The 14,617-nt window shown below is 40.7% G+C and overlaps 4 protein-coding genes and 1 long non-coding RNA gene across 6 annotated transcripts; 2 read left to right on the top strand and 3 right to left on the bottom strand.

Moving 5' to 3' along the window:
* Positions 1–364: 364 nt before the first annotated feature.
* LOC103382312 (hemoglobin subunit beta-1-like) lies at positions 365–1,256 on the bottom strand. The gene is made up of 3 exons (XM_008315058.2): positions 1,054–1,256; positions 736–958; positions 365–586 (listed from the first exon to the last, which is right to left on the bottom strand). The coding sequence occupies exons 1-3, from the start codon at positions 1,143–1,145 to the stop codon at positions 458–460; spliced, it is 444 nt and encodes a 147-aa protein (XP_008313280.1). The 5' UTR covers positions 1,146–1,256; the 3' UTR covers positions 365–457.
* Positions 1,257–3,322: 2,066 nt separating this feature from the next.
* Positions 3,323–4,265, top strand: hbae5 (hemoglobin, alpha embryonic 5). The gene is given in 3 exon segments (NM_001294194.1): positions 3,323–3,417; positions 3,514–3,721; positions 4,137–4,265. Coding segments are annotated over 3 exon segments (432 nt in total).
* aqp8a.1 (aquaporin 8a, tandem duplicate 1) lies at positions 4,212–8,097 on the bottom strand. The gene is made up of 5 exons (XM_008315061.3): positions 7,283–8,097; positions 6,666–6,792; positions 6,020–6,228; positions 5,519–5,653; positions 4,212–5,395 (listed from the first exon to the last, which is right to left on the bottom strand). Exons 1-5 carry the CDS (start codon positions 7,486–7,488, stop codon positions 5,353–5,355), a joined length of 720 nt encoding a protein of 239 aa, XP_008313283.1. The 5' UTR covers positions 7,489–8,097; the 3' UTR covers positions 4,212–5,352.
* On the top strand, positions 6,106–7,194 carry LOC112487348 (uncharacterized). Its single transcript, XR_003050375.1, has 2 exons — positions 6,106–6,243; positions 6,675–7,194. It is a non-coding gene; the product is annotated as an uncharacterized LOC112487348 (long non-coding RNA).
* A 353-nt stretch (positions 8,098–8,450) lies between the features above and the next one.
* lcmt1 (leucine carboxyl methyltransferase 1) lies at positions 8,451–14,533 on the bottom strand. 2 transcript variants are annotated; one of them, XR_521912.3, is made up of 12 exons: positions 14,087–14,533; positions 13,339–13,430; positions 12,969–13,090; positions 12,735–12,811; positions 11,875–11,936; positions 11,682–11,784; positions 11,379–11,499; positions 11,033–11,134; positions 10,076–10,167; positions 9,434–9,531; positions 8,900–8,995; positions 8,451–8,762 (listed from the first exon to the last, which is right to left on the bottom strand). XR_521912.3 is itself a non-coding variant. In XM_008315062.3 (11 exons), exons 1-11 carry the CDS (start codon positions 14,170–14,172, stop codon positions 8,973–8,975), a joined length of 978 nt encoding a protein of 325 aa, XP_008313284.1. In that variant the 5' UTR covers positions 14,173–14,532; the 3' UTR covers positions 8,451–8,972. The 2 variants fall into 2 exon arrangements, 1 of the variants encoding a protein (XP_008313284.1); XM_008315062.3 differs by having other exon boundaries at positions 8,451–8,995; positions 14,087–14,532.
* Between the last annotated feature and the right edge of the window lie 84 nt (positions 14,534–14,617).

The raw sequence follows: 14,617 nt of genomic DNA, 5'->3' as shown, positions 1-14,617 counted from the left end.
CTTTATTTTCTGCTCAAGAATTATTTATTCAAATAATTTGATTTATAAAAAATACATCTTTTTTTGCTCCAGAATACCAAACAATATCGTCTCCATTTCCACACCAACTGTTGTAGTTCGGACCGTAGAGGTTCAGACGGAGGTTAGTGGACTGTTCTGAAGTTTCTTCCACTTCCCTGCTTTGTGTTGACCTGCTCTTAATGACTGAGAACCTACACAGACAGGTTGTGGTTTTTTGAGTTTTTTTTAAAGAACGTTTTAACACCATAAGTCATAACGATACCTTTTTTTCTCAGAACCATTTCATTATTTGAAACTTTTTCTACTGATACAAAGAAGGAAAAACGAGAGAAAACAGAGAAGATTTTTGCTTTGAGAATAATTTTATTTCTCTGACAAGGCGATGAATCACTCTGGGATCATCCTCCTGCTGCTGGAGTCCAGTGGGCTAAGGTTCTCAGTAGTACTGTTTTCCCAGAGCTGCCACCACAACAGCCAGGAACTTCTGAATGATTGCCTGAATCTCAGGAGTGAAGGCGTTACCCTTTTGGGCAGCGAGGACGATGGTGATGCAGTCAGCCAGGAGCTGTGGAGAACGGTCAGGAGAACGTCATTACATTAACAATTAACAAGTGTCAAATATCACACTACTACATTTTAGGATTTACACATGAACTTTTCTTTGTTTGTTTGTTTTCTTTCTTTCTTTTTGTGTTTGTGGTGCTGGATCTTCACCTTGAAGTTGTCAGGATCCACGTGCAGTCTCTCGGAGTGCAGTTTGCTCAGCTCGGAGAGAACGCCCTTGATGTTGTCCAAGTCATTTACAGCCTTATCCAGACCTTTCATCACTGTCTCCCCGTGGTTCTGCACACTTCCATTCTGCCTGATGGCTTTGGGGCTGCTTAAGGAACCGAAGGAGCCAAAATACCTCTGGGTCCAGGGGTAAACGATCAGGCACCTGTGGAGGTAAAATCAAACAAGTGAAAATCTGACCACATAGAGACACAGTTCCCTGAGTTTTGCTGAAGAGTCCTTGTCCAGACCGGTCAGTACCTGGCCAGAGCCTTGCCACCAAATTCCTTGAAGTTCAGGCTACCAAAGGTATCGATAATAATTTTCCTCTCGGCATCCGACCATTGAACCATGGCTGCTCTCTGGTGTTTGTGTCTCTGTCTTTGACTCAAAGAAATACTCAAAGAAATAAAGCTGAGTTATTTCTCATGTTCACCTGCGGCTCTATTTAAATATGCGGCGGTCTTCCACGCCCTGAGGGGCCGGGTCTGTGATAGGGTGCAGATGGAGAGGTTCTGATAAGGTTTGAATCATCAAAACTGTGCCAACGCGCATTTTGCTGCGTCATGTACAACAAACACAAAACGCGGTGTGGTTTTCCCTGCAAGTTTGTACAGTTTTGTGGTGAGAATAGAAAGAAAAGTGTGAATAAAAATGTATGAAACAAAACATTTAAATCCGATTGGAAGTCAGGTAATAAAATTCATTCTCAATTCTCATTCATTCATACGTTGATTATTTAAAAAAAACTTCATTTTCTTTTTTATCTTTATTTATGGCATCACAATAATTTAAATGGTCATTCATTTATATATTTTATCCTTTTAGAAATAATTATATTTTAAGTGATTTAAAGTCAGATTTCATTTTTACCATAAGATAAACTAAACAAAACGAAAACAAGTATTATAAATGAGAGATTTTGCTTGTATATAATACATGATGCACTTTATATTTTCAAACTATGATAAATACATTTTATTATGGTATCAAATAATTGACAGTGTTGGTAAATTTAACATAGAACATTCTACTAATCCTCCACAACTCATTTTTATAAATGAAACATTTCTGCCCTCCGCAGTGACGTCACTGAACACCCTCCATTTCTTTTTGCCCCAGTCATGTTTTGAATCGGTGCCAGTTCTTCCTCTGCTGCTTCATGTTTTTCACATTATCTGTCACACTCATTCTGCCGTTATCTGCTGCTGCCCCTTAGGCCTACACCCAAACACCTAACGCCCGCGGCCTGGGCATTTTTCACGTTTGATTAACCAACGTCATGAACCGACTGATAGTTAATCGATCAACAACCGCACCCAAGTGCTGCGCTCTGCACACACGTTATGTATTTCAGTGTAAAAATCTGCAGAATTCCACAGTTGGAAAACGTTGAGTTGTTTAGAAAGATAGAGCTCGATTAATCCTTCGGGATTAAGACGTTGAGAAAATGAAGGCCGCAGCAGCGGCAGAACAACAGGAAGAACAGGAGAATAAAGAAGTCCAACCAAGAAGAGACTAGTAGTTCGTTATTGTTATCATGTGTGACGCTATTATTCCAATTTCTATAAAATGTATAATTCTATATATTACAGTATATATTGTAAATTATTTTTATAATGTTTAAATATATATATAATAAATATATAAACAGTTTAAATAGTTAAATTAAACCATTTAAATAAATAAACAAACAGTTTCAGCAAGATACAGTATACTAGTATATAAGGTATATTATAGTATTTCCAGGATATTACTGTACATAATATTAGATATTCGATAGATATATTAGTCATATATGTATACATGTACATACACATATATACTTACTTATAGATACATATACAGTACATACATATATAGCATATGTACATACACATTCACATAAACATATATCCAGAATATAGAAATATAATAGTAAAGGGAAATTTCACTCATTAATTGTTTATTTTTAAACGTAAAATAATTTAAATGATGCGTGCATTTCATAATGTGGCAAAAAAACAAACACATTTGACTTCTTGTTATAAATTTCTTCATTATAAATCTCGCTATTGAGATGATTTTTGCTCCTTAGGTTGAGGGCCGTAGATGTGAGTACAGATCGGTCTTTATTCGGTCTTTATTCGGTCTTTATTCGGTGTTAGATGGAGATGGAGCACAAAGTTAGTTCTGTGGATTAGCTTTAAGTGCTATGTCATTTTTACTCACCCCCCCCCCCCCCCCACCCCCCACCTCGAAAAGCTGGCGCTCATTTTTTGATGAGTAACCCCCTCTCTACCCCCCTGTTTTTTTACCAACTTGTGACCACTGTGTGCCCAGCTGATAGCGGCCCTGTAGCCTGGCGTCAGTCCACGGAGAGACCCACTATCAGGGCAGGACTCCGGTGCCATCTGCCACCCGCGTCATGGGACGGTGGGCCTTGGCACAGTCTCCTGTGGGCGTGACTTTACAGAGTGACTGTATTAAAGCCCCTCACCATCACGCTGTCATAATTCCAGTTGTTAGCAGCACAGGAACCGAAGCCAAAATGAGTCTGAACAGCATTGACAAGGAGCGCATCAGGATCCTCTGGAGCAAAATCTCCAAAGACTCTGACGCCATCGGCGCAGAGGCTCTGGGCAGGTGCGTGTATATATATTTACTGCATACAACTATAGGACTAGTAAGTCGAGTGTTTATTGTCTTGTGACGTCATTGCCCTCCTCTCTGACTCCGCAGGTTGTTCGCGGCGCACCCCCAAACCAAGACCTACTTCACCCACTTTAAGGATTTTACTTACAACAGCCCTCAGGTGAAGGAGCATGGGAAGCTGGTGATGAAAGGAATCAAGCAGGCCTACGAGAACATCGACGACATGGTCACCGGGCTGTTGGACCTCAGCGAGAAGCACGCCTTCACCCTGAGAGTGGATCCCAGCAACTTCAAGGTGAGACACACACACACCCGCACCTACGGACGTCACACGACTCCAACATGAAAAGTTAAACTCCGCACTGGTTGGCAAAGAACTTTTTCTCCGCGTCTTCTGCATATATTACGCACGGACCTGCACCTCAGGTTCATGGCCCAACGTCTGCCAGGCGTCATTAGACCCAGTATATTATTTTGCATCCACACAGTTTCTGAAGGAAGAGGAAGAAATGTATTTAGTGAATTATTTTTCCACCTTTTCGGAATTTAGAGATTCGATTGAGGTCAAACGTCATTTGCTGCATCACGTGTTTAGATGCCATTATTTATCTGGTGTTTTTGTGAAATGATTGCAGCTCATACCCATGGGGCTAACTTTGACTGGCATGAACTCACCATGTGACGTTTCTTTTATTTCCCATCATCCCCAGTTGCTGTCTAGTTGCTTCCACGTGGTCCTTTCCAAGAGGTACCCCAACGACTACACCGACGAGGCCCACCTCTCCTTCGACAAATTCCTTGCCAACGTGGCTCTGGCTCTGTCCGAGAAATACCGCTAAACTGCACCCAGTCAGCGACAGGCATATTGGCATAGCGCCACCACATGGACGCTGCCGAAAAATGTCAAATATAAGAAGATACAAATAAACTTCACATTAACTAAAGCTGATGTGTCTCTTGTGGTGTTTTCTGGGATTGACAAAAACATGAGTGTTTATCATTTCCATTGAGTTACTCATATGTTTACTTTCTCAGTCATAATATAATATAACTTTGTGGGTTTTTGTGACATAGCCATGATACCTTTAGCATTTTTGGTGAGGATAATACAGATCGACACATACTTTGTTTAATGTTTTTGACGATGTGTGTTGTTTCTGAGAATTTCTATTTTTGGGGATCGAGTTGTGTAAACGTGAGAGTATTGAAAGTATAACAATTTCAGTAAAGTGTCACATTTTACTAATTTTATGTATTTTCCTCAAGTTACTAGTGACTAGATGTAGTGGTCCTTGATCTAGTGGTCAGAGAGTTAGTCTTCTTAGTGAAGGATCGCAGTTTTTAATCTTATCTCTTGTACATTGCTGAGACCTAAGAATATAAGATGTTTTTATTTTCAATTTTACACATTGTCGCCGTCTGCTGGTCAAAATGAGCACAACCGTCTGCGTCTGACAATCGTCATGACATGAACACAGCATTTACACAGTGCTGTAGCGAACTTAGCTTCTTTAGCTTTTCTTTTAGTCTTACGTTCTTTTCCGACACAACTGGAACGGTATTAATTAATTCGACATTTATTAATTAAGTGACAGCAATTAAAACGAATGACAACTTAATGGTGAATGAACCATGTCAGAAAAATAGCTCCATTGCTCCTTTACTGATTATTATTTTACAACCAGTTTCTTCCAAAACTACAACCAGCTCTATTACTACAGTACAGTACAAGTACAGTTTTATCATGGCTTTGACTCGATGATTTGAAACTATGAAAGCATATTTTTAAAAATATTTTATAATTTTTAAGAAGAATTAAATGAACAAATTAGCTTGAATCACACGGCAGCTATAAAAAATATGCATGGAGGAAGAGTCAAATATACAGTAGATGCACATGAAGGAATAATGTTCGTAGCTTGAAGTTCATTTTAGGAAAAGTCGGGTTTTCTTGTCTCCCAACATCAACCTGTGGACAGAGACAAACTTCAGTCACAGATGTTTGTGATCCCAGGATCACGTGGGACGGATGAATGGTTTCATTCAAGGACAGAGACAGATGAGGTCTGACTCTCTCAAGGTCCTACGCTACCTGATGAAGAGAGCGGTGAGCAGCGCTCCGCAGGTTGGTCCCACCCAGTAGATCCAGTGATGTTCCCAATGATTAGCAGCCACAGCTGGTCCAAAGGCCCGGGCGGGATTCATACAGGCACCAGACAGTGACCCTCTGAAACAGAAAGAGCTGGTGTCTGGACCTGGACCTGGACCTGGAACCAGGGTCTGGTTCAGAGGTTTACAAGGATGCGGCTCCTCATGTGACCCAACATGAGACTGTGGTGTAGATATAAATATTTTTTGGCAAACTAATGGCAACTTCTAAGCTTTGAGTTTCAGTTAATCTCAAGTAGCATCTGTGCTAACCAATAGCTATGTGTGTAAGCTTGTGCTTTTAAACCTGTGCTTTTTCCTGTAACTTCCTTCTCACATAAAATCTGTTTTTTTTTTTATCTTAAATCCAATCCTTTATTTCTATTTTGATTTTGAAAAAAATCTAATCATTTTCCAAATGTGATTGCGAAAATTGACCTCCTACCCTGCCAGTATGTTGGCCGTCACACTCAGTCCGATGCAGAACGGCGCCCAGGACGACCTTGTTTGTTTGTTGACGGTGACCATACAGACCACGGTGGTGAGGATCAGAGTCAGGACCAGTTCAGCCAGAGTGGCCCGGCCCAGGTCGGTGGTCCCCGGGTGAAGAGCTGCTCCCACTGCAGCCTCGTACATGCTGGGAGGAAACACAGCCTGGAGGGGGAGGGGGTGAGGGCAGAGTGTGTGTTAGTGTGGACAGGAGGGTGAAAAGGTGGCAAAAGATGAACAGATGACAGAATGTTGATTAACCAGTGGTTCTGAAACTATGGTACCTGTGCCACCGGTGTGGCACTTGTGCTTGGTCTCCCTCTAGGGGCATATAGGGGAATTAGATTTTTATTAGAACTTTGTGAGTCAAACACTTCTTCTCCCACGCCCTGTGTGTGTGTGTGTGTGGTACCAGTTGTAGTACTACTTCATTGTAGTGTGTCTAAATTTCCTTCTCTATATCTGAACTGGTCATACTGGTGGTCCTAATATTTTCAGAAGGGGTGCAAAAAGAACCACACACACACACACACTGACTGAAACAATAGGAAAAATGATGTTTCAACTTTGCCTAAATATCATTAGAACTCATTTTTCTTCACCTTGGCCAGGGCGGCACCGATCATCCCCCCGATGAGCTGAGCGACGACGTAGGGCAGCAGCAGCAGCAGCTGCATCCCTCCACACAGACACACACTGAGAGACACGGCCGGGTTCAGGTGACCACCACTGCCGCAGACATAGAGGGGAGACGTGAGGGAGCTCTGACATCAACTGTCACATGGTACGCAGACGTCAAACAGCATCAACATAAAGTCAAAGGTGATTTATTTGTCATGGACATTTTGTTTAAAGTTCACTGGTTTGTGACAGAAGAAAAGCAGCGCAGCTGAGAGTGAAGCTTTGGGCAGACAGTAGTGAGAGCTGCTGTGATGTTTGGTTTCAGATGAGCTGGAGATGGAGATGAAGATGCTGATGATGAAGATGGACACAGGCAGAGACAATCAGATCAGAGGGACAGTGAAGGTGGAGAAGCTGAAGGAAGGCAGCCAGAAGAACGAAAGCAAGAAGAAACCAAAAAGAACTTTTAAAGAAAATGTTTAAAAGGGACAGTTCAGAAATATTAAAGTTGGCAAAGAAAAAATAAAAATCCTAAACCTGGAACAAACCCACGCTGCCACACATGACATCCTGTTGCCATGGAGCTGACAGACTTTACCTGATCTGGGCGAAGACCACGATGAGTGTGGCCAGACAAAGTCCATGAGCCACGGCTGGCTGCACGTCTCCGACCGACTCCGCGTTCCCTATGACGGACGCACAGCCCACGAAGACGAAGAGGGCGGTGCCCAGCAGCTCGCCCACGCACGGCTGTACACACTCCTCGAACACCCACTGCTGTCTGTTCTCCACCTTCTCCTCCATCTCAACAAAGCTGGAGACTCCAGCTCCAGCTTTTTATACCTACACGTACATGAGCAGTGCTGGGAGGACGGATGCACAGAGCCCAGAGGACACATCTACACCCACCGCACCGACCACACCCACCTCCACATTCCTGCTGATCATCGTATTCCAACACTGTTGAGAATTTAGAGGTTCATGAAGTGATTATCAGGAGAAGTCCACAGAGATAAGACGAGGACAATAGAAAACACGTTTTGTTCTCTCTCTCACACACACACACATTTCATTCAGTCATTATTCCTGGTTCGTCAGAACGTCAGTCCGTTTCTCAAACAGCATTAGAGAAAAACACATTTTTAATGGAGACATTTTTGTGACTTTTGAAGTTTGTGACGGGACAAAAATAAAAGCTTTTACCTTTTATATTTCCATATAAATTAGTAACAATTTATTTCTGTTTCTTTTTTTATTTATTTGCTAATACCCCTTTTCTCTGGAAAAGAATTCATTTTTAAAAATTGTATTTATAGACTTAAACATAGTTCAGTTTTTAACATTTTCCCCTTTTGTTCATTTTTCTGATACTTTTAGCTTAAAAATAAACAAAAGTCTTTTGTTTTTTTTGCAGTTTTCTTTGTAAAATAGGTAGGTTTTAGTTTTTTGCTTTGTCTTTTATTAAATAATAGTTTTTGTATTTAATTTAGAATTTCTAACAATTTGTTGTTAAAACAAAAAAACAGTAGAAGAAATTATTTCTAAAAGCAGTTAGAGTTGGAACCTTAGTTTATCTCAGTTAAATAATCATTTTTAATAAATTATCTATGTTTTTTATTCCTCCAGGAACCAAAGCATTCAAATTAAACCATGTCAAAAAATGAACAGATTTTGAAAACATTTTCTAGCAATAAAATCTCCAAACCTTAAAAACCACAACTTTCACATCTGTGTCTTCAGTCGTTCACACAGAGCCAGTGAAACAGTGACGAGAGAAAACACTGATGTTTCCATTTATTCACCTGCTCACCAGCACCAACACAGTTTATAGTTTTAACACAGTTCTTCACCGACTCATCAGTCAACAGTGACAGAACTCTTCTGGTCAGTCTCAGCTCATTTCTTTCAAACGCCATCACGATGCATGATGCGTAAACACCAGCAAGCAAAAAAGTCTCCGTGGTCACAGTATCGTAAATAAATACATTTAGTAAAAGTGACAATGGATCCAGATGTGATCCAGATGAAGATTCTGGACCAGGTCTAGGTCTCAAACGCAAATTCATCAGTTCCACTCACTGCAGAGCAGGTCAAAAAAAAGAAAAGAAACTCTGAATCCGACTGATTGATGAAGCTCACATGATTTATGTCACAGCTGTGGTGGTGACAATGGTGTCGTCACCTTCCCTCGGCGCTGCCTCTGCCTCCTCCTTACCTTCATGGTGAACTTCACTCCACTCATCACTCTGATCAAATCTGCAGGTTATTTTCTGGAGAAGATTCCAGACTCAGAATGTCAGCTGAGACAGACCTGAGGGCACAGAACATCAGCCAAATGACTAGGGCTGTGTATTGGCAAGAATAAATACGATACATATGACATATATTGAGGTTTTTTAACCAACTGTAGTGAATCTGTCATCATAGTCAACACACAGTGCTGTTCCATCTGAACATCAGGTCACTAACACTGGAACAGAGGGATCCACATTTGGAATCACTAGACCAGAAATGAATGAACCAACGCCATGAATATGTGACTGCTAATTATTAATAATTTATTTGCTAAAAAACAAGTGAACGTCACCAGAGCCCGTGAGTCATGTTGTCAACAGTCTGACATGAGACTGAGGCGCCACGGTGACGCTGACTGATGGTTCTAGGGCTGAGTGCTTCCAGACCGTTTCTGTAAGTTTGTGTTCCTCTTATACAACAATAATCACAAACAGAAAAGACCAGGGAGATTTACCCAAGTTGAGTTTGTCCTTGGAGGCCCAGCAGATGTTGTAATGTTGGAGAAGCTGTTGCAAAAGCTCCTTCTCATCCAGGAACTCCAGCGCTTCAATCCTGCAAGGAATTACAGAAAGACAGCAACATTTTTTTCTGGTGAGCTTTCACAGCTGACACAGCCATAAATCACAGGCAACATCCCATAAATAACCAGAACCAGGACCTGGTTCAGCCGGGATCAGCAGGTCATAGAAGATTGGCCTCCAGCTCAGTTCTCATCATGTGTATCTCAGCTCTGTCAGATAATCATTAGCCCTGCCTGAAGTCACTGTTAAAGTGCAGTCTGTCATTGAACACCACAGAGGTCCTCACTGTTCACCTGAGGATTATCCACAGTTAACTAACCTAAATTAGTCATTTCCTATGTGTGTCCTACAGCTACTGAAGTGTTAACAACAGTTAACACGTTACTAACATTAACCAATACATTACTAACTAATGATTTGGTCGACAGAACTGATTAAACACGCACACAGAGTATTTGTGTGATATGCAGTACACTCATGCCACATCAAAATGGTAAAACTGATTTTCACACAGATGAAGACAAATAGTATATCAGTCCATCTGGGCGCAGTAACGGTGTGTACTGAGTGAGTACCTGCTCACGTCGTCCTGAGGAAGTACGCTGTAGACGGTCATCATATCCAGAGCGTCTGTGTTCTCCCAGCCCGTACTCAGAAAACGCTCTTTCTGTATAAAAACAAAAACAAAAGAAACTTGTTTTACTGGAGAGTCAATTATAGAGCTATGTTTAGTCTTTCCACGGCCAGGACGAAAACCAAATTCTTCCACCTGAATCCGAGGGTCGACTATCGGACAAATTTTCCTCTCCACTTCCCTGGAATAGACTTTTCCAGGAGGCTGAGGAGTGTGATCCCTGATAGTTGGAACACACCCTCCAGTCCCCCTTAAAAAGAGGGACCACCACCCTGGTCTGAACACTGGACCAGCTCTATACTCCCCACAGGGTGCTGGAAGAAGGAACTGAGCTAAAAGTCTACATTCCTACTCTGACCCATAGTCCTGGACACAAGTTTTTTTTTGTTTTTTTTTTCAAGGAACGGGTCGTACAAACCAAATTTCGTATCACCTTCCCTGGTGCATATGACAATAAAGAGATTCTGATTCTGATTCTGAAGTGGTCGAAATTAGCTTTCTCTGCAGGGTGGCAGAGCGCTCCCTTAGAGATAGGGTGAGGAGCTCTGTCACCCGGGAGAAGCTCGGAGTAGAGCCGCTGCTCCTCCACATCGAGAGGAGTCAGCTGAGGTGGCTTGGGCATTTAAACAGCATGCCCCCCGAAGGTGCTCGGGTCGTGTCCCTCTGGGAGGAGACCTAAGGGAAGACCCAGGACACACTGGAGCGACTATTTTGCTTGGCTGGCCTGGGAACGCCACAGGATCCTCCCAGAAGAGGTGGAGGAAGTGTCTGGGCAGAGGGAAGTCTGGGTGTCCCTGCTCCGACTGCTGCCCCCACAACCTGGCCCCATATAAGGGGGTGATGATGGATGGATTTTATCTTTCACGAAATCATGACTTTAAACATGTGCCGCCCTGACCTGAGAGTCTAAGGACTGACAGGCCTCCACTCCAGTCAGACTGCACTGACGACGCTGCAGGTTCTCGATCATCACTTGACCAAATCGATCACTCATGTTGACCTGGACACACAGATGACAGCGCACCAATGTTTGAATGTCATCTGTTTCTACTCTTTATACATAAAAAACATTTTTAGTTTGTTAAAAGAAGCATTTTTTCCAAATTGATGTTTGTCAATAAAAAGCAAAACCTGGAATAAAATAAAAGTGACATTTGAGAAGATTCTTATAGAATTCTTATCTTATTTATATTTAATCTTCATTCATTCATTTAATCATTATTATTATTACTATTATCATTCACCTGTTCATAATTGATGAACATGGCAGTGTGGAACGTCTTTGCAGCCCAGTGAAGTAGGCTGAACGACTGAGGTGGAGTCATGTAGACCAGAACACACTCTGACAGGAAGAGTGTAGGTAACCTGGAGAGGAGCAGAAGAAACACACGCGGCTTCGGTTTTTATCCATTAAAAACACACTATTTATTTGTCAGTTGACCAAAATAAAGCACATATTTTAGAAATGATCAGGACTTTTGTTTATAATATAATGTTAACAGAATATTTGCTCTTAAAAACCTCTGCTGTTAAATATCATCACATACTCAGTGTTGAGCTGAAACTTCTTCAGCTTGGACTCCAAGTTGGCAACGTCTCTGAGATCGGCAGCAATGATGCAGTAACGATCTGAATCCAGACTGCGGGAATCTGAAGAAATTAAATAAAAAAGCCAGAGGGAGATTTGTCAGCAGGGAAATAAAAATTATTTGAAATGTTTGAGGAGAGTTCCTGTGCTACCTAAGAGCAGGGAGTCTGTCGAGTGGGTTTCGACAATGGGTTTGGACAGAGGAGGTTTAGTCCTGGTCAGAGAAAAGAACACAGTTTGGATCCATTAACACACCCAGAAAAATGGATTAACTAACATTTACACTGACAACAACCTGAAATGAAAATGATCATCTGATGATCAAGGACCTTTATTTTAGTGAAAATTGATTTTTTATTTTATTTAAAGAGCTGTTAGCGTAATTACTGACCTGAGTATGAAAAAAAATTCTAAATGATTTCACGTAACAGATTTTAGATTACGCTTTCAGCCCCAATTTTCTCCTTCTCAAATTCATTGGAAGCAATTTCTGTCAAATACAACATACACATAAATATTTTAAATTCTAATACAATTCTGGAGTATATTAATAATATACATTATCACATATGCTTCTTTTTATTACATGATGATTATCAAAACACTGTTGATGATTACTGCCAGGTTTGTAAAAGAATGTTTGTCGCCCCCTACTGACCCCTTGCAGACAACACACAAGTCTATCATTTAAAAATAAAAACCCTCACTACTTACACTTTGAGCAAACTTTTTTATATGAATATTTATCAGCTCAATTATTTTTCTGCTACATTTTCCCATATCATAGATACTGTTTATATTCAACACGTTTAAGCAAATTTAGTTAAAGTAACAGACATATTTATGATATTAAGGAGGAAATTATATTATAGCAGCCACTAATGAATAGTTATATATCGAACATTACAATATTGCCACAGAACTGGTGTACAATCATGACATGGACATAAACTCCATCTACAGCTCATATCTGCAGGGTTGAACTTGTAGCTGCACTGGTTCCCAGCCTTACTTGATGTTGTGTATTTTTCTGGCCACAATCGCAGGAAAGTCAACTTCAAAGAACTTCTTTGGCAGCAGATTCTCATCCTGCAGCAGAAGAAGCAGAACAACACACACACACACACACACACACACACACACACACACACACACAATTAAACTATTGCTCAATGTCACAGTGGAAACACACCAAATATAATCAAACATGATTGTGCATGAACATGTACAACATGAAGTGTTGTACCTTTAGTCTCCAAAAGGTGGTGTCCAGCCCAGCGCCCAGGTTGATGACCTGACAGTCACACTGCGTTTTCCTGATGAAAGCATCAAGCAGCTGGTTCACACCCTGCACTCGGGCGTAGTAGCCTGGCACAACAGACGGTAAGAGTTGAGATGAGCTGAGAAAACTATGGCTACCTGAAAATACTAGGACGAACCAAACATGACAACAAGACATTTCCCATAGATCAAAGCAGAATTTCACAAAGAAAAACACTTTAATTTAACAGCATAAAAAGACAGACATCAGCTCACTGGTGACATACATGCAGTATTTTGTAGTATATTTACTTCAAAGACAGATATTTGATTTGAAAAAACACCCAGTGTTTCACCTCTGTTGATTTCTGGAGCCTTTCTCTCTCCCACAGACCGGACAAAGTACTGAATGTATGGATCCTTCCAGTAACCTTTACTGGTAGCAAATCTACAGAAGAGATGAGAAACTGAATAATGATATAATGTAATTATAAACAGTGTTTAATATTTCAATCATTTAATTTGTCATAATCAGGACTTAAAGCAAGTACAAAATACATATGACAGTTAAAACAATAAATTATTGTGGTGACAAAAAAGGATAACATCAATAACATTGACTAAACACTGGAGAGGTTTAGAATACTGACGCTTAGGTTCAGAGAAATACAACACTTCCCCCAGTAAAACACAAAGAAATACACACATTTGTTTTTCTGTTATGTTGGAAAACAAATATGACCCAGAGATGAACATCAAAACACTTCGTTTACAGTTTCTTTAATCCAATGACTATTATGTCGCTGTAACAGAGGGCAAACAGACACACACACACATTTATTATGATATAATCTAATCTAACATGAGAAAATATACACACATATTATATTCAGATATACACAAACGTATATACAAACTTAAGTATATATGCATATATAAACATAAGAAACATTTAGAAAGAGAGCATTTATCATGACTCAACAATCCAGTCGAACACTGACAGATCATTAATTTAAAATAAAACATTAAAGACATTTTAACCTTTTTACACATGTTAAATTCTGCTGTTATCTGAATGGTAAACCATGACAGCAGTATGTCTACCTCTTGCAGGTGCTGGCGTCGTCACAGGTGGCCCTCACTGCTTCATCTGCAGTGTCCGAGTCTGTGAAATGCGGTCGAGCTGCCATGACGAGCTCAGCTTTTAGCTTTTTTTATAGCCTAAAAACGAACATGGACATGCACCCGGAGCTCCTCACATCCACCTGTTCTACCCCCGCCTTTACTGAGCTAACGGGCTAACTGGGTTTTTATTTTTAAGTTTACGGCTTTAGAATGAGCTGAGCAGAGCACAGCGCAAACTAGAAACACAGTCGAGGGATCTGCATTCACATTTAGGTAAAACGTGTAAATAATATGAACTCCATATGATTAGAATAAAGTACTACTCACAATTATTTACTGGCTTATTCATGCTATCCTTAGCAATAGCTAAGTTAGTAAGGACAAGCCTACACCGGAAACGGAGGCAGGTAATTCCGGTGTAAGGATTTCAGTTTAAAGGCATATCTGACGTCACATCGACATCCGTTTGTACGTTTATGCCGTAAAGGAAAGGGATTTTATTTAAAAGTT

Source organism: Cynoglossus semilaevis, chromosome 8 (assembly GCF_000523025.1).
Source record: "Cynoglossus semilaevis isolate Cse_v1.0 chromosome 8, Cse_v1.0, whole genome shotgun sequence".
NCBI lineage: Eukaryota > Metazoa > Chordata > Actinopteri > Pleuronectiformes > Cynoglossidae > Cynoglossus > Cynoglossus semilaevis.
This window is presented reverse-complemented; position numbering and strand designations above follow the sequence as displayed.

Excerpts from the sequence above, each read along its gene's own strand:
- aqp8a.1 (XM_008315061.3), bottom strand. The coding sequence starts at position 7,488 with ATGGAGGAGAAGGTGGAGAACAGACAGCAGTGGGTGTTCGAGGAGTGT. Across the intron at positions 6,793-7,282 it reads GTGGTCTTCGCCCAGATCAG|TGGTGGTCACCTGAACCCGG; the intron begins GTAAAGTCTGTC and ends TGTCTGCGGCAG. Across the intron at positions 5,654-6,019 it reads ACGGCCAACATACTGGCAGG|AGGGTCACTGTCTGGTGCCT; the intron begins GTAGGAGGTCAA and ends TTTCTGTTTCAG.
- lcmt1 (XM_008315062.3), bottom strand. The coding sequence starts at position 14,172 with ATGGCAGCTCGACCGCATTTCACAGACTCGGACACTGCAGATGAAGCA. Across the intron at positions 13,091-13,338 it reads GGCTCCAGAAATCAACAGAG|GCTACTACGCCCGAGTGCAG; the intron begins GTGAAACACTGG and ends CTGTTGTGCCAG. Across the intron at positions 11,937-12,734 it reads AGAAAAATACACAACATCAA|GACTAAACCTCCTCTGTCCA; the intron begins GTAAGGCTGGGA and ends TTCTCTGACCAG.
- LOC103382312 (XM_008315058.2), bottom strand. The coding sequence starts at position 1,145 with ATGGTTCAATGGTCGGATGCCGAGAGGAAAATTATTATCGATACCTTT. Across the intron at positions 959-1,053 it reads GGTGGCAAGGCTCTGGCCAG|GTGCCTGATCGTTTACCCCT; the intron begins GTACTGACCGGT and ends TTACCTCCACAG. Across the intron at positions 587-735 it reads TGGATCCTGACAACTTCAAG|CTCCTGGCTGACTGCATCAC; the intron begins GTGAAGATCCAG and ends CGTTCTCCACAG.